This window comes from Pinus tabuliformis, chromosome 7 (genome assembly GCF_031772625.1).
Source record: "Pinus tabuliformis cultivar Carrire ecotype Pingquan chromosome 7, CPIR1, whole genome shotgun sequence".
Lineage (NCBI taxonomy): Eukaryota > Viridiplantae > Streptophyta > Pinopsida > Pinales > Pinaceae > Pinus > Pinus tabuliformis.
In genome coordinates, this window is record NC_142293.1 from 1,538,806,855 (window position 1) to 1,538,831,879 (window position 25,025).

General features: G+C 33.2%; 1 protein-coding gene and 1 pseudogene across 1 annotated transcript; both read left to right on the forward strand.

Annotated features, from left to right (window-relative positions):
• The first annotated feature begins 485 nt into the window (after positions 1-485).
• Positions 486-1,370, forward strand: LOC149253757 (protein LURP-one-related 6-like). The gene is made up of 3 exons (XM_089456916.1): positions 486-733; positions 823-1,077; positions 1,152-1,370. Exons 1-3 carry the CDS (start codon positions 494-496, stop codon positions 1,284-1,286), a joined length of 630 nt encoding a protein of 209 aa, XP_089313042.1. The 5' UTR covers positions 486-493; the 3' UTR covers positions 1,287-1,370.
• A 6,295-nt stretch (positions 1,371-7,665) lies between these two features.
• On the forward strand, positions 7,666-8,923 carry LOC149253758 (protein LURP-one-related 6-like; annotated as a pseudogene).
• The last annotated feature ends 16,102 nt before the right edge of the window (positions 8,924-25,025 follow it).

The following is a 25,025-nucleotide window of genomic DNA, read 5'->3' on the forward strand; positions in this document are numbered from 1 at the left end:
ATTATATTTTTGTTGTAGCTAACTATTATGCCACTTTTTAACCATTCTGTTAATAAATTCGTTTTGTGAAAATGACGTCCTCAGGAAAATCGAAAAGCAGATTTCGCTAGAAGCCGGATTTGACTGAAAAGCCACTGAACGTTGATGATGATGCAATTTCCGTGATTTGGGCAGTCTTGCTTCCCACTTCGGGCTCGCTCTATGAGTCCACATTTATAAGATTCTTATGTCTCTTCTACATTAAAAAATTATAAAACAAAGCGAAACATATAACCGGTACGCAATACCTATGCCTATCCCTATATACCTCGTGCAATATTTTACCGATCTCATAGAGCAATGAAAACTTACCAGAGAATTTTCTATTTTAAAGGTTACCTAACTTCCAAGTTTTTAAAGCAGAATTGCCGTAGAGAAATGAAGTATGTTGGCCTCTATTTAATCCCATGAGCAGCTGATAGATGAATGTGATAAGCAGCTGAGAACTGAAAAGATGAATGGAAACGGTGGTACTGTGACTATTCTGCCTGTAGTTAGCAAACACTTCTGCTCCACTTCACAAACCCAATTCATTGTGAGGAAGAGGCCGTGTGTTGTTAATGGTGGCGGCTTTGTGGTCACTAATTGCGGAGGCAACGAAATTTTCAGAGTGGAGGGATGCGGTCCAATGTTTAAAAACGAAGCTGTTCTCAAAGACGATGAAGGGAATTCCATACTCGCCCTGAAACGCAAGGTTATATGACTGGAAAACACCAAGTTCATTTTTCAAAATTTATAATAATCGTGAAAGTAATAATAAGGATGTATGTATGCATTTTCCAGGTGGGTCTTGTGGAGGTGCTCTGCTTTCGAACTCAATGGAAAGGGTTCGTGAAGGACGAGATTATAGGTGAGCACCAGAAACCCATTTTTAAGGTCATCGCTTCGGCCGTGAGTTGTTGCCAGAAGGACGACCCCATTAAGGTCTCCCTCACAAATTCAGAGAAGAATAAAAGGGGGTGGGACTACAAGGTTGTGGGTAGTTTCACTGAACGAGACTGTGGCATCTACGATCATTCCGGTGCAATTGCTGCAGAGGTGGGCCCATTATCTTTCTCTTGCTTTCTGCTTGGTTATTCATATAAATGATCCAAATATTGAATGGTTTGCAGGTGTTTGTGAATACTGCATTTACGGATGTGAAGGACATATACAGCGTTGCAGTGGGAGCAGGAGTTGATCAAGCATTCGTTTTTGGAGTGATTGCTATTCTTGACAAAATTAGTGAAGAAGATCATGGCTACTGACAGTATTAACATATACTCCTTAGATAAGGAATACTCGGTTCTAAAGCTGTTGCCGTTTAACCTAACATTTGTAGCCATTTCTGAGTAGGCCGTGTTCTGAATTTTTACATTAATGTAATGCGCTCTGGAATTATCTGTTATAAATGTTAATAAATTAGCAGAGTTTGATGGGAATTGGGGTAAATAAATATCGTAAGCAGGCGAGTACGGTACTTGGAGTTGAAGTTTTGTAGATATTGATTGGTATAGGAAGGAAACAAATGTTTTGAGCAAAATATAATACAAATCTCTATTACTAAATTTACAACTAAATGTAAGACACTTTCGTGATTATTTTTACTTCTAAACAATGGACAACTTCCGATTTATGGAATAAATCCATCGTTGTCTCAGAAAATCGATTCATTTCAAATGAAAAGAAATAAGCCTGCAGAGAACATTACTATAACAAATTAATCTACATGCAAACCTGTAAAGTGTAAACGTGTTATCTGAGAAGAGACCATAAAAACTCTCAGGTTTATATTTGCATAAAAAGCTCTAGTCTGGAGCTAAATATGAAAGATCTATCCATCTATCTCTCTTTAATATATATATATATATATATATATATATATATATATATCAATCAGTTATTACTATACCAAGTGGGATTTGTTATTGATATTAAAATTATATATATATATATTTATTGGGCATATATTAAACTTTCATTTTCTTAGGATCTAAGATCTAAAGGTATTTGGTATGAGTGAAAATCTGTCTTTTGACCTACTACTAACAAGTCATTCTAAAAAGGAGTTGTCTTTAGTGCGACTTTTTGGAGATTCCGGTGACGGAATCCGGCGGAAAAAATTGAGGTTAAATCTTGATTTGTATTATTTAAAATGGTTTAAAAACCCCAAGGACGCTTTGATTGTGCAGAAATTAGCTATCAAACTTGCGATTTCAATAAATTGCAGTCGGATTTTAGAGAAATTTGACCAGAAAAACCCACCGGAAAAGCTTCCAAAAAGTCTCACTAAAGACTACTCCATTCTAAAAGGTGTGGTTTTACTTATGGTGACCAGTAAACCTGTATTGGGAGATAGCAACTAGAAATGGTTGTCTACACAATTAACTCAGTTATCATAGATTTTCCCACTCTTAAAGGAAACATTATTTTATATTAAAATAAAATATGTCAATATCTATGTTAATTAATATATTTTAATATCAATTTCATATATATTTATAAGTATAAAAAATGTAAAAAATTAATTATAAACAAAATATTTGAATATTCATCTTAAATAAAATTAGCTTAAATCTATCTTAATTTGTTATTTGTCAAGTCCTTTCTCTAACTGCAAACTTATTTTATAATGGAAATCCCTAAAGGTTTTTGATAAAATTGGATGGATCTAGACTAATTTCTTTTTTATATATGTATCTTTGTGTATATATCATGTATAAACTATGTGTGACCATGTGTGAAATTACACAATCTTTCATTTTGAACAACACACTAATAAACTAATAAAATGTTTTAACTATAAGTTTTTTTTTTTCAATTGCTTTATATGATATATACATAGTTGAAAATAATTTTATTTATGGAGATTTTTTTTTAATATATTTCAATAAATAAGTATGCTTATTTTATATATTTACAATTTCTTTTTCTCCTGTAGCTGTAGCACATTAGAAAAAATAATTATGAATACAAAAATTCAGTTACTTCATAATAAAGAGATGTGTGATTCATTCATTTCTTAACATGAAATTGTTTTTAATATATTTCAATTTATTTTTGGTTTTTTCTATATCTACATTGTTTTGAGCTTGAAAGAAATTACACCTTATTCATACTAGAATGCAATCTCTCACTTTCATGTTCTCTGAAAGTCATGCAACCTGAAGAACTTCTTGATACCAAGAAACCATGCCTCTGCATCCTACACTTTCTTCACATCTCCATCAAATGTTGGTAGCTTTGCTTTCTTAAACTCATCTGGTAAGTATCCCCTATCACTCCTCCAATACGGATGATAACGATACCGATCATCATGCCTATCAAAACCAGAACTAAAATGGTACATATGTCTATCCCTCCTCCTATCCAGAGTGTCCAACAATCTACCATCTCTGACCGTGTCACCACTATCTGACCTGTGACCACCATGCGACCTACTACCATATGTCCATTAGTGGTTCCTGCCGCTGCAAATCTGAAAAACTCTGAAGTATCACTGCATTTACCTCTGCTAGCTTCTCTTGTGCTTGTATGATTATGTCATTATATGCCTTACAACAACTTATTTTTTCCTTTAAGCCTCTCAGTGTATCTGCCAAATCAGAAGAATTCCCAACGCCATGTTGCCCTTCTGATTCATAGGGAGAGTCTTTGTAGTCTACCATCTTGCTAGTCATTTGATATTTCTTCCTGCAAGGTATATCATGTCATCTAAATCAAATCACAATAAACCAACGTACCTTAGTATAGATCGGGAGGATACCTTGTCTGCAAGATCAACAAATCGACGTGATACAGATATAACATAATCATGAGAACATATAGAAACATAACACATAAGCATATGACCATGCAACCATCATTCTAGCTAGGGTCCGGTCATCAATGCATGACTTTAACAACAACACACATCACAACCTCATGCATGACAACAACCACTACATCACTGTACACTTGACCACATGCAAACATTAACATGCATAAGCAATGCGTAACCAACCACACACATGCATAAATACACGTAGTCAAGTGTAAATGAACGACACTTGAAACCAAACCTACAAGAATGATACATGTAACCAAACATACAAGAATACAACCAAACATATAATAATGTAACCAAGCGACATATAACAACATGTAAGCGACATATAACATGTAACCAATCATACACTCATGACAATGCACTCCACAATAACAACATCACTACAACCATGATCAACATTATGCAAATGAAACAATCACATGAAATGCAAGTGTAAGAGACACACATGCAACTGACATGCATGCATGACCAACACACAACCCATCTAGTTTGATGGGTGAACCTGGCTCTAATGCCACTCTGTAACACCCTCCTCCCATATCTACCCAAGCAATCGACTAATCAGGGTAACACATGTGACACGAGGCCACTATGATATGATTTGACCTCCTAAGTCATGTTAAGGAAATGGAACCGACATAAAGACACCATACAAAAATCCAACATCAACATTAAGACACTTGGGAACCAACCCAACCTTTCTGCCAACTTGCCCTTGGGTCCCACTGACATTTTGGACTACTTGACCTCCAGATGCTCTCATGCTATGGGCATGCCAACGTCGAGGGACCTATGGATGCTCTCACAGGCTTGCAAGCGAGTGTCCAGGGACTCTTTTTGTCAGTGTTGTGCCAGTGTCCCTGGGATTTGAGCCACTTTTTCATGCCTAGAGCCCAGGTCACTACCCAGAGTTGAATCACATCTTCTGAACAGTAAAATAACAAGGAAAGGATAGCATAAATGAAATCACTTGAATGAGATCTTGACTGGGCCCTTACTAGCCATGACAAGCATTTTGTCAAACATATCATGAATATGTAATATACAGGTGTAAATAACAAATCTGGGAATAGGGGTCTCATATTTAACTGAGAATCACTAAGAGACATTGATGCCTTAACATATTAACTTTCATTTCATCCATTAGGTCATAGGTTCATTGAGCATTCATTTACAAGTGAAAACATGCTGAGAGTCATACGTAGCTATTGTCATAAAACACATACATAACTAGCATAATAGTAGCAAAAATACCAATGAAATGATGACCATATAAACCACATATAATCCAGTATAATACTCATAGAAATACAAGGAGAAATAACCTCATATTAATGATGCAAAATCCAAACCCAGGATGGGACTTCCATGTTCCACCAGATCGTACAATGGCTGAACCAAATCTCTCTCCAGCCATTCACCCCTGTGCCATATTCCAAGCATGAAGGTGAGATCTCATAAAACACATCAATAAAAAACCATCGAGGGCTTCCAGTGGCCATCCACCTGAACCCATCAAACAGTGATTCCACCTCACGGCCAAACATCACAAAACCATGATTAGATTGGTCTCTTTCCAAGCCTTCTAGGGCTTCCAAAGCATTTTTCCAACTAAGGCTTCCAGGACTAGTAACTCAAGCCACAAATTTTACCGGGCTTCTAGAGCGTTTGTCCAATTAGGGCTTCAAGGACTAACAACTCAACCGACCAAGGGCTTCCAGAGGATGTGTCCAACCAAGGCTTCCAAGATTAGTAACTCAACATAAGCTGTTACAGAGCTTCTAGAGCGTTTGTCCAACCAGGGCTTCCAAGACTAATAAGTCGACCCAAGCTAAGGAAACATGAGAACTAACCAAAACAAAAGAATAAAGTAAATCCACAATCACCATGACTATCTAGGAAATGGCAAGGCTAGGCAATCCACTGTCAATTCCAGCCATCCTCCATGCCAATGATAGATCACAACCAACAAACCACATGCATATGCCATGCCTGCCAAAACTAGTGAGGAAAACAAACATGCAACTCGGTACTTGCAAGCAAATCTCATTGTAGCTACTGATCCCAATGTCCTCTTATGCTTTCCTGCTCTTCCTTTGCCTTCTTGCTCCAAAATCCCAGTATTCCATACTCTCCAAGGATGCTCAAAGAAAACTCTAATATGAGAGAAAGAGAGAAAAATAAGATAGCTCCAAAACTGAATTAATAAAATGTTATCAACTGATCCTCGGAAGCCTTTCTATTAATGAGGCCTCTATTTTCTTCATTTTCCATTATTTTCCTTTATTTTTCTCCTCATGTGCAACTTATGTTTTTTCACTTCCCTTATCTCCTAATTTCCATTATTTTCATAAATAAATATGCCAAAAATGCTATTTTATCTTTCCAAAATCTTAGTCATTGCCTTTGCCAATTTCTTTAGCAATCACTAGGATTTTGCCCAACATTCAACTTGGAATAAGTGTCCCATTAATGGTTGTTATTATTTTACCTTCTGTTAACTTTTATTACATGGAATTTTCACCAAGGCTTTTACACTACTATTGCCAAAAAAAAAAGAAAAAAAATATTATAACAAAAGTTTAACACCATATAAAAAATGAATTAAATTATTGTTTATTATAGGAAAACCCTCCAAATTAAGTTGGCACCCTCTTCATGAAATTTAAGATTTATGATGTTTCTTTAATCTATTTCAAAGAGTTAGAGAAAAAAAATACTATCTAATAATATTTGAAAATAAACAATCGTAAGAGAACTCTCAAAATATAGAAAAATCATTACATATTCTTTAAAAATATATGATGTAATTTTATAAAAATTCATTAGTCTAATAAGATAGGAAATTAAACTTAAAATACAAATTAAATTAGCGTAAGATAAATTATCAATATTTAACGAAAAAATAAAATAATATAAATATTAATGTTATTCCATAATATCCAAACTCACTAAAAATGTCCCTTTTTTCATTTAACATTGAAATGAAAAAATTAATAGACCGTATAAATGAAATCTTGTAGCGATAAAAATATTTTTGCAATGATTACAATTTTAGCTAATTATTGCCTCTGAAATAGTAATTTCGATGGCGTAATTAAACCCAAAAAAACCTTTTATATTACTTTCCAAAATATTTTATAAAATACTATTTCAAAAATGGATTATAATAATACCATTTCAAAAATAATTATAATAATACCATTTCAAAAATAATTATAATAATCATGATTTATAGAGTGAAGAAAAGGTTTGGTTTTCAATTATTTTATTCAATGTAGTCTAATTAGTTAGAGGAATTGTCCAGAAAGTTATTGAAATTCCAGTTATAGTTAGAGAAAATTTAGCAAGGATTTTTGTAAATCCAAGTTATAGTTGTCAAACTTCAAAATTTTAGATGTCTTAGATGTTTTTGATGGTGCTGAATCCATTTCCACCATCAAAAACACGATTCAAACACTACCTGTACAAGATTTTCTGAATTTTTTTTACCTCAATTCCAACCACTTTTCACTACCCAAACAATTCCTCTGCCTCAATAAACGACTCCCTTTTCTTATCTTATTTTCAATCAAAAAAATAATTTTACCGGATATCCTTTTTGCGAAAAACACGACTTTATGGGGCTGCCAAAGATGGTAATACTTTATTAAACCTTTTAATATTTTTCCCAACTTTGTGGGGTGGTAATTCTTTATTAAAATTTTCAAGACTTTTCCCAGAGAAATGAAGTATGAAGTATGTTGGCCTCTATTTAATCCCCATGAGCAGCTTATAGATGAATGTGATAAGCAGCTGAGAACTGAAAACAAGAAAATATGAATGGAAACAGTGGTACTGTGACTATTCTGCCTGTAGTTAGCAAACAGTTCTGCTCCACTTCACAAACACAATTCATCGTGAGAAAGAGGCCGTGCGCTGTTAATGGCGGCGGCTTTGTGGTCATGAATTATGGAGGCGACGAGATATTCAGAGTGGAGGGATGCGGTCCACTGTTTAAAAACGAAGCTCTTCTTAAAGACGGGGAAGGGAATTCTGTACTCTCCTGAAACGCAAGGTAATATGTCTGGAAAGCACCAAATTGATTTTTCGAAATTGATAATAATAGTGATGTATGTATGCATTTTCCAGGTGGGTCTTGTGGAGGTGTTCTGCTTTCGCACTCAATGGAAAGGCTTCGTGAAGGACGAGATAGATGAGCACCAGAAACCCATTTTTAAGGTCACCGCTTCGGCCGTGAGTTGTTGACAGAAGGACGACCCCATTAAGGTCTCCCTCACAAATTCAGAGAAGAATAAAAGGGGGTGGGACTTTGTGGGTAGTTTCACTCAACGAGACTATGGCATCTACGATCATTCCGGTGCAATTGCTGCAGAGGTGCGCCCATTATCTTTCTCTTGCTTTCTGCTTATTATTCAGATAAATGATTCAAATATTGAATGGTTTGCAGGTGTTTGTGAATACTGCATTTACGGATGTGAAGGACATATACAGCGTTGCAGTGGGAGCAGGAGTTGATCAAGCATTCGTTTTTGGAGTGATTGCTATTCTTGACAAACTTAGTGAAGAAGATCATGGCTACTGACAGTATTAACACATACTCCTTGAAACAAACTGTAGATAAGGAATACTCGGTTATAAAGCTGTTGGCGTTTAACCTAACATTTGTAGCCATTTCTGAGTAGGCCGTGTTCTGATTTTTTAAGGTCACCGCTTCGGCCGTCAGTTGTTGCCAGAAGGACGACCCCATTAAGGTCTCCCTCACAATTTCAGAGAAGAATAAAAGAGGGTGGGACTACAAGATTGTGGGTAGTTTCACTGAACGAGACTGTAGCATCTACGATCATTCCGGTGCAATTGCTGCAGAGGTGGGCCCATTATCTTTCTCTTGCTTTCTGCTTATTATTCAGATAAATGATCCAAATATTGAATGGTTTGCAGGTGTTTGTGAATACTGCATTTACGGATGTGAAGGACATATACAGCGTTGCAGTGGGAGCAGGAGTGGATCAAGCATTCGTCTTTGGAGTGATTGCTATTCTTGACAAACTTAGTGAAGAAGATCATGCGTATTGACAGTATTAACATGTACTCCTTGAAACAAACTGTAGATAAGGAATACTCGGTTCTAAAGCTGTTGGCGTTTAAACTAACGTTTGTAGCCATTTCTGAGTAGGCCGTGTTCTGATTTTTACATTATGTAATGCGCTCTGGAATTATCTGTTATAAATGTTAATAAATCCGCAGAGTTTGAAGGGAATTGGGGTAAATAAATATCGTAAAGATGCGAGTACGGTACTTGGAGTTGAAGTTTTGTAGATACTGATTGGTATAAGAAGGAAACAAATGTTTTGAGGAAAATATTTAATACAAATCTCTATTACTAAATTTAAGTGTGTAAGACACCATCGTGATTATTTTTACTCTAAATAATGTACATCTTCCGTTCTATGGTCTAAATCCATCGTTGTCTAGAAAAAATCGATTCATTTCAAATGAAAAGAAATAAGCCTGCAGAGAACATTACTAAAACAAAAATCTGAAAGCAAACCTGTAAAGTGTAACAAATTAATCTAAAAGCAAACCTGTAAACTATATAAAATATTTAAATAATGTTGGTTCAAAAAGAAATTTGCAGTCAGTTTATGTTAAATCATATTTGAGATGGATCTATCCTGGCCTATATATATAGTTGGCTTAAAGTCCCACTAGCACAACCTATTGAGGATGAGACTCATCAGCAAGGGGAGTGAAAGATCACAAATAATTTGACAAACAAAAACAAAGATATATACATACTTGACAATTATTTTATTTATGGTAGTTTTATATTTTTAATATATTCAATAAATATATATGTTGATTTTTTTTTATTTATTTTTTTTTTTTTTCCCGCTTTTAGATGACATTAGAAATAATAATTATGAATAAATAAATTCAATTACTCTGTTATGTGTAATTCATTCAATTATTAACATGGATTTTTTTAATATAGTTCAGTTTATTTTTGGTTTTTACTATATGGACATTGTTTTGAACATGAAAGAAAGTACACCTCCCTTGCAATCTTAGGGAAATAATTTTACATATATTAAAAAAATTCAATTACTTCATAATAAGGAAATGTGTGATTCATTTATTTTTTAATATGAAATTGCTTTTAATATATTTCAATAAACATGTACATCTCGTTTTTTTCTATGTACTTTTTTTTGAATTTAGTGAATATTTTATTTTTTTATGTCAATTTTAGGTCGAGCAAGGAAGGAATTACACCTCTCTCATAGTAAGCTATATAATGGGTCTTTTGGTACAATAATTTAACATACCTAGAAAAGAAAATTAATTAAGAATAAAAAATTTGAATTAATTCATAACAATGACATGTATAATCTATTCAACTTTGACAACTCGTGAAACAGAGCATTTTTTAGCATTTTTAAAATAGTTATATTTAGTGTAAGAATGACAGACTTACATTTTTTTTTCCTATATCATATTTAAATAAATATTAATAATAAAAGAAAATCAATGTGAAAAAAAAACAAAGTATTTACACGTTTAAGTAAAATATTTCAATATTAAGTATTAATAAAAAAATGTGGTAAAAATATATCACTTTCATTCTTAACCATATAAAATATGCTAAATGTTCATGAGAAGTAACATTATTTTATATGAACATTAAAGTGAGATAAATATTTCAATATTAAGTATTAATAAAAAAATGTGGTAAAAACATATCACTTTCATTCTTAACCATATAAAATATGCCAATGTTCATGAGAAGTAACACTATTTTATATTAACATTAAAGTGAGATAAAGTAATTAAAAAGTGAATAATTCTTACTTTTACTTTTGAAATAAGAAAAATATATAATTCTAATACTTTAAAAAATATTTCTATTAATGACTTAGATAGACAATTATTTCAATGTCTATGAACTAATTTATTTCAATATTTGTGTTGATCATAATATTTCAATACCTAAAAGAGAAAAGTAATTGAAAACATTTTTTAATAAAAGTAATAAGAGGGAAATGTGCATTTAATTCAATTTTTAACATAAAATTGATATGTGACATTTAAAAATTATTCGTATTAAATTTTTTAGTGTAAATCATAAATAAAATAGTTCAATACTTACAGTAAGTATTAGAGATGCAAATTTAGAAAAATATGAATAACAAAAAAAACATTCTAATGTGTGGACAATATGGTCCATAAATAAAATCATTTAATTTCCATGTTAAGTAAGATATTTTGATATCAACTATGTATATATTATATTTAATTGGAATATATATATATATATATATATATATATATATATATATATATATATATATATATATATATATGCTATTTTTGGGTCAATTTTGTTTTAAACCCAACAAAGATTTATTGTAATTACAAGCTTAAATTATATAGTTTACATAATCCAAGTGCCCAAGGAGATTTTCAATGTGTTGAATTCATATATATATATATATATATATATATATATATATATATATATATATATATATATATATATATAATCCAGGACCTATCAAAAATATAGAGAGATTAAATTTCTTAATGTGCAAAGGTTTTTGCAAGTTTTGAATTATAAAAGAACTTTACACAATAAGAGAATTGTTCTCTCAATGCTTGATAGATTCGTGTTTAAGAGAAAGAGAGAGATTATGTGTACTATTGGGACCATAAATATTTCATGTAGATTAAATATTCTATCTTTTGACCCTTTTTAGGCATATTTTTGATTTCATTTCATCCAAAATACAATAAAGATTTTATTATGATCTTTGCACTTTAAAAATGATAAGAAACCAATAAGTATAGTCCACTTTGAGGGGGAAACCTCCTTTTACAATAAATACAATGAATGGGACAATAATTGATGATCCTAAGAATATGTCTCCTTAGTGTATATATAGGAGACAAATGATACAATTATAATAAAACAAGATGATAAGGGGTTATAGCTTATATAACAATATAACAATAGGAATGTAATCACTTAATATCTAGGGTTTAGCAATGGGTTTTTGGGTTAACATGGGCTTATAGGGCTTAACATTCCCCTCCCTTTCAAATAAGTGTTTTCCTCAATGCTTGACTATCTGTGGGGTTTTTTGCATGAAAAACTCATCTTCCATGTTACTTCTTACACTAATAGGTTCTTCCATTCGATGAGGTACTAGATGATTGTTTGATTTATCATCTTCTTAGTCTTTGTTTCCAAAATTATTTATGGTTCTATTATTATTTTCCCTTCTTCATTATTTTCTAGTAGAAGAGTTTGTACTGGAATCTTATCGCGAATTATCTTCTTTAAGCAAGAAACATGAAAGATTGGATGTACAAATGAACACGAAGGCAACTCCAATTTGTAGGTCATACTTCTAATCTTTTACAACACCTTTTAGGGGGCATCATACCTTAAAGCTAATATATTTTCCTTCTTTTGTTGCTTGAGGGATATCTGTTATATGGTTGTAGTCTCTCAAATACTCGATTCCCCACCTCAAATTCTCTTTCTCTGCAATGTTGATATGCTTGTTGTTTCATCCTATTTGTGAAACATGACCAAGTTGTCCTTCAATAGTTTGAGAACCTCTTGTTGGTGCTGTATGTGGTCCTCTACTGCTTGAGCCTTTATAGTCCCTTTCAACGATGATGTGATGGAGTAGGGTGATATCCACAAAGTACCATAAACTGTGACATTTTTTGTAAAGTATGGAAGGTGTATTGTACCACCATTATCACAAGGGTAACTATTTTATCCATTGTATATGTTTATTAGATGCAAAGAAACATAGATATCCTTCTAAAAATGTATTCATAGTCTCAGTTTGCCCATCATATTGAGGGTGGTAAGATGAGATGTGAGCCAATTGAGTACCCAAATATGAAAATAATTTAGTCCAAAAATTTTGAGCAAAAATTGGATCTTTGTCACTTACAATAATATTTGTTATTCCATGTAGCTTTTGGATTGTTCCGATGAATGCTTCTGCCACAACGCTTTCTTTAATAGGATGAGAAGGAGAGAAAAAGTTGGCATACTTTGTCAATCGATCTACCACTTCAATAAGGACACTCTTTCCTTCATATTTGGGTAAAATTGTAGTAAAATTCATTGAAACTTTTACCCAACACTAGATTCCTATGGCTAATATCTGAAACATCCCTCGGGTCTTGATAGCCTCTCCTTTATTTTATTGGCTTACCATTCATTCTACCACAATTTTTTGCACAATTGCTTTATGACCTTCCCAAAAAAATATTTCTTGATCCTATGGCATGTCTTCAAGAACACTGAATGCCCTCGTATGAGACAAGTGTGTAATTCCAATAGGATATTTTGTTTGAGTTGAGAATTCTTACATAAGAATAAGCAATCTTGATACCATAACAAATCATTTTTCCAAGTAAAATTTTCTACTGCATCAAGGTCCTCTTGTAGCTATTGAATGCTCTTGTATATATTCTCACATTGTTGTCATTCTATCCTTGTTTCTTCCCTCCAGTCATATTTTGGAATGGAAATAATACATAATAAACCATTTGTGTCTTCCTTTTTCCTTGAGAGTGCATCTACCACAACATTTTATTTTCCTATTTTTTAGATAATTTCAAAGTCATAACCCAACATCTTTGTGACCCATTTTTGTTGCTCTTCTAAAGATAATATTTAATCCAAGAAGTACTTCAAACTATCATCATCTATTTTTAGTTTGAAGTTTCTTCGTATTAGGTATGGATACCATTTCTTAATTACATGTAGTATGGCCAACATTTAGTTTTCATAGATGGGTCTAAGTAAGTTCTTTCCTTTAAGTTTGACAATTTCGAAGGAAATGGGCCTTACTCATTGCATGAAATGTACATCAATTTTCCCATTTGGGTTGGGTTTAGGTGGACCTCATAAGATCTATTATCTGTGACTAATCACCTCACACATGAAAAATGAAGAAAGAGAAGCACATATGATCTATATAGCCAAAGGAAGTAGTAAGAGAGACCCTTGAGTCACTATATAAACAATGAAATCTCTGTTGGATCTCATAGGAATGCATGAAATGATCTTCCATTAAAAAAATAAAGCGCCACATTCTGACAGTTAACAACTTTGCATCCATTCAAATATTGTTTCAATACTTATGTTGAAAAATTGAAAAGTGTTGAAGCCCCCGATTCACCTCCTTCCTTAAAATTGCTTCAAATTTTCCTAGAAGGCTCCTATAAGCATATCAATAAGGAAAAAACATATCTCTTGATATAGTATTTACACTACCTATTTATGATTTATTTTTAAGTGTCTTTTACTCAAAGCTAAATTTTATTTAGTAATTTGTATTTTCTTTTTATATGGATTTATTCACTCATGATATTGTGATTAACTTCTTATCATCCACTGGTGTATATCAAAGTCAACTTGACAATTACTATAAATATTTACATATTGAGGGTAGAATAATGATAACCCCATATAGGTCTTATTAACCCAAACAACAATATTAGAGATGAAGAGGAAGCTTCTGAAATTTTCTGAAATCCATCATTGTCAGACTTCATGTATGGTGTACCCATTCTGTTTTTTGAAAGGTTTTAAAGTCTTTGAAATCATTCAGATACTGACTATAGTAAGATTATGATAAAAAAATACGCTTGCCACCATAGGTGAACACAAAAGAATTTTAGAAAGAAACAATGAGCTCTACCAAAGTCATAATTTGTTCAATCTATCAATCTTTTACACCATATAACTTACCTTTTCACTCTTTTAAGTGCATGCATGCTACTTACCTTTTCACTTTGTCAAGTGCATGCATGCAACCACTAATGTTGTTTTCCTATCCCCCATCCTAGATTAGCATGACATTATACCATTAACAACTAAGATAAGATAAGATAATTTGATTAATGTCCAATGAATGGCCATAAATAGGTCGATGGGACTGAAGGATACAACTAGTACGACTACAATGTAGGAGTGTAGATGCAAGTTCTAGAAAATTCCAAAGCTAAACCTGGGATAAAGTAAAGTAATTTGCATTTTCTAAGACGATTTCATAGCACACTTGAGTTTTTGTTCTTGAGAATGATGGGAGACCAAGAATTCATCACCCATGACTACATTGTGGTAGGAGGGAGATTTGATCCTCCTTATGAATTGGATTGGATCATTATATTGTTTTTCATCCATCTCGATGCTTTTAAAGTGGAAAAAATGGAGGAATCAATTCTCAGGACCATTTTTACGGTGGGACCCCAGTTTGGAAAATTGGGGTCTCAAACCTTTTAGGAGCATTTGGAGGAATCAAACAAAATTTTCTAGTGGTAAACTTTTATGCTCTAGTGCTACACATTTTTCTCCTATTCTACACACAATTATCTTTTCAATGGAACAAGAATTGTGTCAATCCGAGTCTATGTGAAATTTATGCCACTCAGAAGTTAACCTTCTTGTTTTTACCACCATAATTCGAGACGATGCCACATGAGTCCCCATTATTCATGAAAAGTGGTATAATGATGTGATTACAATAAAGAATACTCTAGAAGAGTCTAATTGTAACTCTGGGTAACAATTGAGAAAGTCAAACCTAATCACTAGTAGGCTATTGTGCTATGTTATAACTAGGTCAATAGGAGGAAAAGTGGTTCCATGGTTTTTGGAGATAGAACACACAAAAAGGATTTCTGCACTATTATAGTAGCCCATGGGCCACAAGCCATACTTATTTTTACTCACAACCATTTCCTATTAAGAGAAAGAGAGTAGAGAGACTACACCTTCCAACTGGGTTTTTCTTCAGAAAGGGTTCCCAAGTCATATATTGTGTCAAATGTGTTTGTGAGATTTTATTTCGTTGTTCTCTATTTTATACATAATTTTAATTCGCATGCATACGCTATTAACAATAATCTATAGATCAAAAATTATAAAACAAAACAAAATTGTAACAATGTAGATTTCAGATATTTAAATATAATTTTATCATATGTGTTGTGACAAATTGTCTAGTGGAATATCGACGATAGTTTATGGGTCACCCTGTGGCACATGTCGTGAGATGGTGGCACCAATGTCACTAATGTGTGAGGTTTACATGTATGATAAATCACCTTTCTGTAGTCTATTTAGAAATAATGTAAAAAATTGATATATTTGAGAAACATCTTGAAAAAAGTGAGGTTTTATTATTTTTTTAGTTCTAGTTGTCATACTATTCTAAACTTATAAAATGTATGCTTGTTCCAAAGTGTTTGTGATATAAATTATGTGCTTAGAATGTTCATGTGCTATTGTGAATAAAAATTCATATTCCCATATTATCCTCACCTCTTTTCATAATTATTATAATATAATAGAACTTACCATTTATGTTTTTAAAATGTGAAAATGCTATTGTGAATAAAATTTCATCATGTCATATTATTCCTTCCCTTTGTCTAACTCTCATGATATAGTAGAAGATGCCCTTTATGTTAAGTGCTATGATACCTTCTCTCATGCCCATTAAGGCAAACACGCTTTGTTTCGGGTGTAGTGCCCTTGTTTTCCTTCCTTGGCGATGGTAGGGCCTAATGCCATTGTTTTTCCCCTTGGTGATGATAAGGGTCCTGAGACTCATTTTATCATGTAAGGATATTAATCATGTGCACATTCATAATGGCAGGCCTTATTCATGGTCATTAAGCATGAGAAAATTTATTTAAGGGCATGCAGACCTTGTTTTCCCCTGGTAGCAATGGTATAGACCATGATGTCCATATGTGTTGTGGAAAACCCTTAATATCACCCAAATCCACCTAGAGGCCAAAGATCCATTAGAAAACATCAATATAGTCATTTGAGTACTAATTCATAGCTCTTTAAATTGAGATTTTTCTCCCTAAGCCATGGTATAGGTCTCAATAAATGATTTTGCTGTGCAAAACTTACTAACAATATGAAAATCACCCCATGACAAAAAAATCCTCATAGATGCCTTATTTGGTTGTTTGAGGAATACTACATGAAGCTTTATATTGTGAAGATTTAGTTAGGTCATTAACAACTTACATTTCTTACCTAAACATGTTTAAGGCCCGATCTACATTACATAGTGTAGAAAAATACCTAATGGAATCGACATCCATTATGAAGGCATTGAGACCCAATTGTGGTGCTCAAAACTTGCAAATGGACCCCATATCCAACATGGGGACCAATATCCCTTAGAGAGAATCTGTGTAGTTCTGTGAGGCCTTTTTCATGGTCATCAAGATAAAGAATATTGTTTTCTGCCTAAGGTTTTTGTTTTCCTTACTTAGCCATGGTAGGGGTCCTAATACTCATGCTTATCATGCAAAACATATAATATTTCTTATACTATAATGGATTGTATATTTCTGTGGTTAGGTTTTTTAGAATCTGAACTCGGATATTCCACAGTTTTCATCTTTGCTTTGTCGACGTTCAGCGCCTAGACCAAGACTTCTAGTTATAGGTCTTTCTTATGGAAATTGAGTATGATAAAGGTTTGTTTATGGCTTAAGGGTGTTGTTTCCCTCCCTTATCCATGGTATAAAACTTAAATTCCACATGTTTTTCTAAAATAATCTTCATGGAACCCATATCCCATCCATGAACTAAATATCCCTTAGAAAGGACTTGTGCAATTGTTTGAGACCTAATTCATGTGATTCATTGCACATGAGTGCAATAAGCTTTATCTTGGGCCTAAGGTCCTTGTTTTCTTCTTTTTCTTGGATATGCATTGAACGCTTTGAAGGAAAGATTTATCTCATCCCAATGAAAAGTAGATTAGGGAGGGTAAACACCCCCTCAAATGAGGGGGCATGAAACAAAATGAGACATTACTATATGTTGTGTGAATCTACAATTGCCAAAAATGGAAAAAAAGGAAAATTTGTTACAACAAGGGTTTAACACCATAGAAGAAGGTGAATTAGATTCTTGTTTATTATAGGAAAGCCCTCCAAATTACTAAATTGACATTTTTTTTCTAGATTTAAAATTATAATGTTTTTTTGGATTTATTTGAAAAAATTAGAAAAAGAAAGAAAAACTTATTATTTGAAAATATTTGAAAATGAATAATAATGAAAGTTAACTCAAAATTAAAAAAAAAAGGAGGTCATTACATCTACTTTAAATACTTTTAAAGTAATTTTATAAAAAATTATTAGTCTAATATAAAAAGGAAATTAAACTTATAACACAAATTAAATTGGTGTAATATAAATGATAAATATTTAATGAAAAAATAAAATGATATAAATGTTAATATTATTCCATAATAACCCAACTCACCAAAAAAAGAAAGATAGACCGTATACATGATATCTTATAGCGATACAAATATTTTGCCAGGATGAAATTTTCAACTATGAAATTTTCAACTAATTTTTATTAGGTAATTCCACCCAAAAGAACCTTTTATATTACTTTTAAATTTATTTTATAAAATACTATTTCAAAATTGATTATAATATATTAGGTAATTCAACCCAAAAGAACCTTTTATATTACTTTTAAATTTATTTTATAAAATACTGTTTCAAAATTGATTATAATATCGTGATTAGAGTGAACAACACGTTTGCTTCCCATCTATTTTCTTATCCTATTTTCCAATCAACAAATAATTTTACGACATATCCATTTTGGGAAAAACGCGACTTTGTGGGGCTGCCAAGATGGTAATACTTTATTTAACATTTGATATTTCTTGTACTTCAAACTTTAGTGGCTTTGGTTTCTTCCGTGGCTTCAACTACCAAGAATTTGACTTTTTCCTTCCCTCACAGCTTTGGTCAATTTGAAATATTTCATTATAATTTTATATAAAAAAATACGTGATTCAAATTGTTTGGATGAATTAAGTTCTTCGTTAGTTCTTCACTTTTCATTTCGGATGTATGACAACGTGATGTTTAGGTATTTGAATTATAGAGCATGTGCAGTGGTTTATCTACTGAAATAAATATAGAGGGTAGTGCTGTCGCTTATCCACTCCATAAATATTGATTTTCAATTTCATATTTACTAATTTGATGGTGAGTTTTTATGTTTTTGGTCTGGTTAAATACAATTAATGCTCAATGCTTTATTATTTACAAATGATTATCATAAATTTGAATGTGCAGTGTATTCATAGTTTAATATTGAGCATCTAATTTTAATTTAAATGTATTTATTTGTAAGGTGATTAGTTGAGATTTTATTATGGGTTGTTTAGTAACTTCAATTTCTATTAGTTATTAGTTTTTTGTTTTTAATTTCATTTTTTTTTATTTAATTTTTTTTATTTTTTATTTTTCTATTATTTCCATTTTCATGAATTATATTTTTTTGTCCATATTCTCAATTTAAGATGAGTTATTATTATATTAAAAATATATTTTAATAAATTTAATTATAAAAATGATATATATTGATAAAAAATAACACACACACATATATATATATTAAATTGTATAATGTTAATATGAACAATATTAGTTAATCATATTTCTTAATTTTAAATGGCATGTACTAGCTACTATGTAACCCTTCTTTCAATTTTAATGAATGACGATATTAGAATTTAAAGTTTTGTTTTTTCTTTTTAATTTAACTATATCTTAAAGTTTGAATATTATTTCAAATTTATTTTATTCTCAATTATCACGATGATTTTTAAAATAATATTTCAAATTTATTATCAGTTATCATGATTTTATTATTATTATTATTATTTTTAATATAGTGAGAAAATCTATTGTGATTTAGTTGTCAAATCAGTAGCTAGGATAAACATTATTGACCTTTATTCACTATTGCAAGTTGAATCATCATTTTTATTCAAGGAAAACCATCGTGGTGGTCCCACTTCTCCCAAATGCATCTTGGGCCTTTAATTTGTTTTCTTATGTCCCAAAAGAAACTTATTTTCTTATGTCACATGGTTCGGGTTGGACTTCAGGTTTGATAATGATTAGGTTTGGTTTGAGTTCAATTTTTTGATGAGGTTTACTATTAGGTTCGTGTGTATATATATATATATATATATATATATATATATATATATATATATATATATATATATATATATCATGAAGTATAGGATAAAATAGTAAGAAGTCAATATCAGTAAACATCAAAAATGCTATTACTCATGTGGAAACTACCATGATAAATTATAAGCTTCACTTGTGACATGAAGTTACGAGTTTAAATTACAAGCTTTAGTTGTGACATGAAGTTATGAGTTTTGATCTATGAATTTGGCCAGTAGCTATGAATGAGTTTTGATCTATAGACTTGATCAATGACTATAAAGTTCGATGTGATTAACCAAACCTTTTTTTAAAGTTTCCAAAAATTTAAATCTCAAAATTAAAATTCTACCAACCTTGTAATATGAGTCTTGTAATATGAGTCTTAACGAAACAAAATAATTTTAGAAAATACTCCAAAACTTTTTCATATATTTAAAATGTACGTAATTGATTTGAAATTTTAATTAAATTAATGGAAACATATACTTGTAAGAAATGGAGTGATATATTAAATATTAATAGACTGATACTCAGATACCATCATTTTAACGGCCAAATTTAAATTTAATCTTGGTTAGTGGAGAAATGGTGGACTTAATGCGGTTGGCATTACACTTTTGACTTGTCCGGTCACTTTCAAATCCATGAGCATATTTTTGTTTGTAGCTAATAACTATGCTATTTTTAACTCCTTTTCTTTTAATAATTGCGTTTTGTGAAAATGACGCCCTAAGGAAATTGAAGCGCGTGCATAATAGCCACTAAACGTTGATTGTGAAGCAACCACATTCTTGCGCAGTTGTCTATAACGCGATTTTTTGAAAGTTTTTTTGGCGGGTTTTTCTGGTCGAGGCAGAAATTTATTGGAATCGCAAGTTTGATAGCTAGTTTCTGCACAATGAAAGCGTCCCAGGGGTTTTTCAGGATGCTGAATCCAAATATGCAGTTAAAAAACTATTTTAACTGGAACAAATCAAGATTTAACCTCAATTTCTTCCGCGGGATTCTATCACCGGAATCTCCAAAAAATCACATTATAGACAACTCCCATTCTTACTTTCCAATTCTGGCGAGAGTCAGAAAGCTCCCTCGATAAGTCCACGTTTCTGAGATTCTGATGTATCTTTTACATTAAAAAATTATAAAACAAAGCTAAACATGTAACCCATACGCAATACCTACACCTCGTGCAATATCTTACCGATCTCATAGGGCAACGAAAAGGTCGTGTTCTGATTTTTACATTAATGTAATGCGTTCTGGAATTTCCTATTCCAAATGATAATAAAGCAGAGTTCCATAGAAATAGAGTTTCATAGAAATAGGAAAAATGAATATGGTAAAATATGTAATTAAGACGGAAATAAATTGTTTTAATAAGTTTAAAGTGAATTATAATTAAGCCAAAAAAATTCTGATGTATCTTTTACATTAAAAAATTATAAAACAAAGCTAAACATGTAACCGATACGCAATACCTATACCTCGTGCAATATCTTACCGATGTCATAGGGCAACGAAAAGGTCGTGTTCTGATTTTTACATTAATGTGATGCGTTTCGGAATTTTCTATTCCAAATGCTAATAAAGCAGAGTTTCATGGAAATAGGAAAAATGAATATGGTAAAATATGTAAATTATAATTGGATTCCGAATATGTTTTAAAATTGTTTTTGTTTAGCTAAAAATTGTTTTTTTAAAAAGAAGTAAAAAATAAATTAATGCAAAATCTAAAAATATCTAATCGAATAAACAGTTACACTTTTAAAAACCACAAACAAATTATTTCAAGTAACGTCATTTTCTTTGATTAAAAGTCATGATCTTTGGCTGTCAAACTACCATAGTTTTGCATTGCAAAGGAAAGCAAAAAAATGTTTTGGGCAAAAAAATCATGCAAAACCCTTTTTCGAAATTTACGTGTAATACATCGTGGTCATTTCAATTTCTAAACGTGTACAACTCCCGTTCTATCATCTAAATCCACCATTGTTTCAGAATATCATCTCAGGTCAAGAAATAGATCTTGGCAGAAGATTTATGTCGTCAAATAATCGAAAAAGAAACGGTCAAAAAAATAGATCTTGACACAAAATTTATGAGAACAGAGATTATAAAAACTGTCCAGTTTATAATGATGATAATGGTGATTAACGGGCATGGGCGAATGCATACGCTTCAGTTGAAGCTAAAGGAATTAAAACAGCGAATAAAAGCATGGAATCGGAAGGAATTTGGGAACATTTTGGCAGCTAATCAACGTTTGGAAGGAGCAATGGAAGAGATTCAGCAGAAGATAATATTGGAGGGTAGAGATGAGGATAAGAGTAGGGAGGAAGGACAGATTCTTAGTCAGTTGGAGGAACGACGCAAACAAGAGGAGATTTTATGGCAACAAAAATCAAGGATTCGTTGGTTGCGAGCAGGCGAACGGAATACAAAATTTTTCCATCAGGCTATGATTCAACATCGACAGCGGAATCGAATTTTCTCTATCCGGAATGCGGAGGGTGAAAGAGAGATAGAGCAAGTTGGTATTGCACGGACTCTGGTGGAGTATTTTAAGGGGGTGCTCACGGAAACTCGGAGGGATAGAGCAGAGGCTATTACTACTATTTGTAGTGAAATACCAAGGATTATAACAGTGGACCAGAATAAGGCACTCATGAGGGCAGTCACTTTGGAGGAGGTGGAGGAAGTTGTAATGAACATGGCCAAGAATAAGGCTCCAGGCCCGGATGGTTATACGATTGAATTCTTTCAGGCGACCTGGCACTTTCTAGGGAAAGACATAGTGGATGCAGTGGAGGAATCGCGGTTCAGACAGCAAGTCTGGCCAGGTATTAACTCAACTTTCTTCACGTTGATTCCTAAGAATAATGCATCTGAAGACCCACAGGGTTTCAGACCCATTGCCCTCTGCAACGTAATATATAAGATAATCTCCTCCGTCATTGCGAAACGGCTGAAACCTCTCCTACCAAATTTAATTGCGCCTGAACAGACGGGTTTTGTGGAAGGTAGGCAGATCCTAGATGGTATAGTGGTATCACAGGAGGTTATACATTCCTTAAAACAGCAGAAGAAGAAAGGTATGCTTATGAAGCTTGATTTATCCAAGGCATATGATCGCTTGAATTGGGATTATCTACGCGCTGTTCTTCACGCTTTTGGTTTCGACAGTAGGTGGATTGCCTGGATAAGTAGTTTGGTCTCTACTCCGAACTTCTCAATATTGCTCAATGGGATACCTACTAATACGTTCAATGCCACTAGGGGTATCAGGCAAGGGGATCCAATTTCACCATTCCTGTTCATTTTAGCAATGGAAGGCTTGAGCAGCAGGTCCGGGACCGTAGAATCAAAGGACTGAGATTATGGGGGTCAAACTTAATCATTACGCATCAACAGTTTGTTGATGACTTGATGTTGTTTGGTGAGGCTTCACTTCGAGAGGTAAGGGGATTCAAACACATCATGGAAGTTCTTATGACAGCTTCAGGTATGGCAGTTAACAATGCTAAATCCTGTACCTTTATTTTCAATTCTCCTGCAGTTGTCAAAGCCCATTTAACTCGGGTGTTAGGTTTTAGACAGGGTGCTTTGCCGACAAAATACCTAGGTATTCAGTTAGATAGTAATTCTAGGCGTATTAATACTTGGCAAAATTTGATTGAGAAGATACAGCAAAGATTACATAACTGGTCGTTTAGAGTGTTGAATATCGCAAGTAGAGTGGTTCTCTTAAAATCAGTGCTACTATCCATTCCAATATACCCATTGTCAATCATGTCTGCCCCTAAGGGTGTGTTCTGTAAATTAAGACAAATCTTGGGTAAGTTTCTTTGGGGAGGACCAACCCAGCAAAGAAAATGGACTTTAGTTTCCTGGGAGCAGGTCATCCGCCGGAAAGAGGAAGGGGGCTTAGGAATTCGCGATTTGGAAATCGTAAATAAGGCTTTAGGGGCGAAGCTATGGTGGAGATGGGTGCAAGGGGGTACTGATATATGGAAACGTATCTGGAATCAAAAATATAACATGCCAGGTTCGGTGGAAGGCCGAGTCCGGGTACACGATACTCCAAGAGGATCCCAAATCTGGGAGCTTGCAAGAAGGAACAATGATGTCGTCCGCGAGTTTGCGTTCTGGGAAATTAGGGAAGGTAATCTAGCAAGGTTTTGGACGGATGGATGGCAACAACGTGAGAAATTGCAAAGTAATCCACATTTACAGGACCTTCAAGAAGGTGCACAACAGGCAGGACTTGAATATGTTCAGGATTACTGGAGATTGCCTAATCCGAATGAGCAGTGGCGGATATGGAAACAACCGATGGAATGGCAGCAGAGAATCAGCCCTGAGACTCAGCTTTTGTTTATCAGAGAATTGGACTCCAGGAAAATCAAGATCCGTTCAGGTGGCGATATTCTTCGTTGGGGTAAGACCATGCAAGGCATGTTTACAGTTAAAGAAGCTTATTATAGGTTAACCAGAGAGGATCGACCGGCAGACCAAGTGGATTGGAAAAAATTGTGGGAATGTAAATGGTGGCCCAAAGTAACTATGTTTGCATGGTTAGTGTGTCGACAACGAGTCTTGACATGGGACCAAATGCAGAAACGCGGGATGATTGGTCCATCGCGATGTTATCTTTGTAATAATGATGTTGAGAATCAGGAGCATTTGTTAAATCGCTGTCTGTATACACAAACTTTGTGGGAAGAGGTGAGGGTTCTCTTCGGGCAGAATGATAGGGATCCTCATAGTCTACGAAATACCATTTTACAATGGGGTACAGGTCGTTTCCATAGCAAGTTACTGAGGAGGATATGGAGTTTGACACTGGGATTCGTAATCTGGGAGGTCTGGAAGGAGCGTAATCGACGGATTTTTAAAGACCGAAGCTGCCATGGTGCCATTATATGGGATGTGGTTTGCCGTTCCATTAAGGAAACGATCTTGTCCGAACCTTGGCGAGAGGAGGATTGGCAATTAAACTTGGATGAGCAAAGAATTTTATGCCAATTGAACCTAGAATATACAATGTTGTATCCTAATAATGATAAGCGTAATCGAGTTACTATCCAGAGCCCAAATCGTTTTAGGTTCCCAA

What these genes read in the sequence shown, in the direction of transcription:
- LOC149253757 (XM_089456916.1), top strand. Translation starts at nt 494, where the DNA reads ATGAATGGAAACGGTGGTACTGTGACTATTCTGCCTGTAGTTAGCAAA. An exon ending in TACTCGCCCTGAAACGCAAG is followed by an intron (nt 734 to 822) that starts GTTATATGACTG and finishes TGCATTTTCCAG; the next exon opens with GTGGGTCTTGTGGAGGTGCT. An exon ending in CCGGTGCAATTGCTGCAGAG is followed by an intron (nt 1,078 to 1,151) that starts GTGGGCCCATTA and finishes AATGGTTTGCAG; the next exon opens with GTGTTTGTGAATACTGCATT.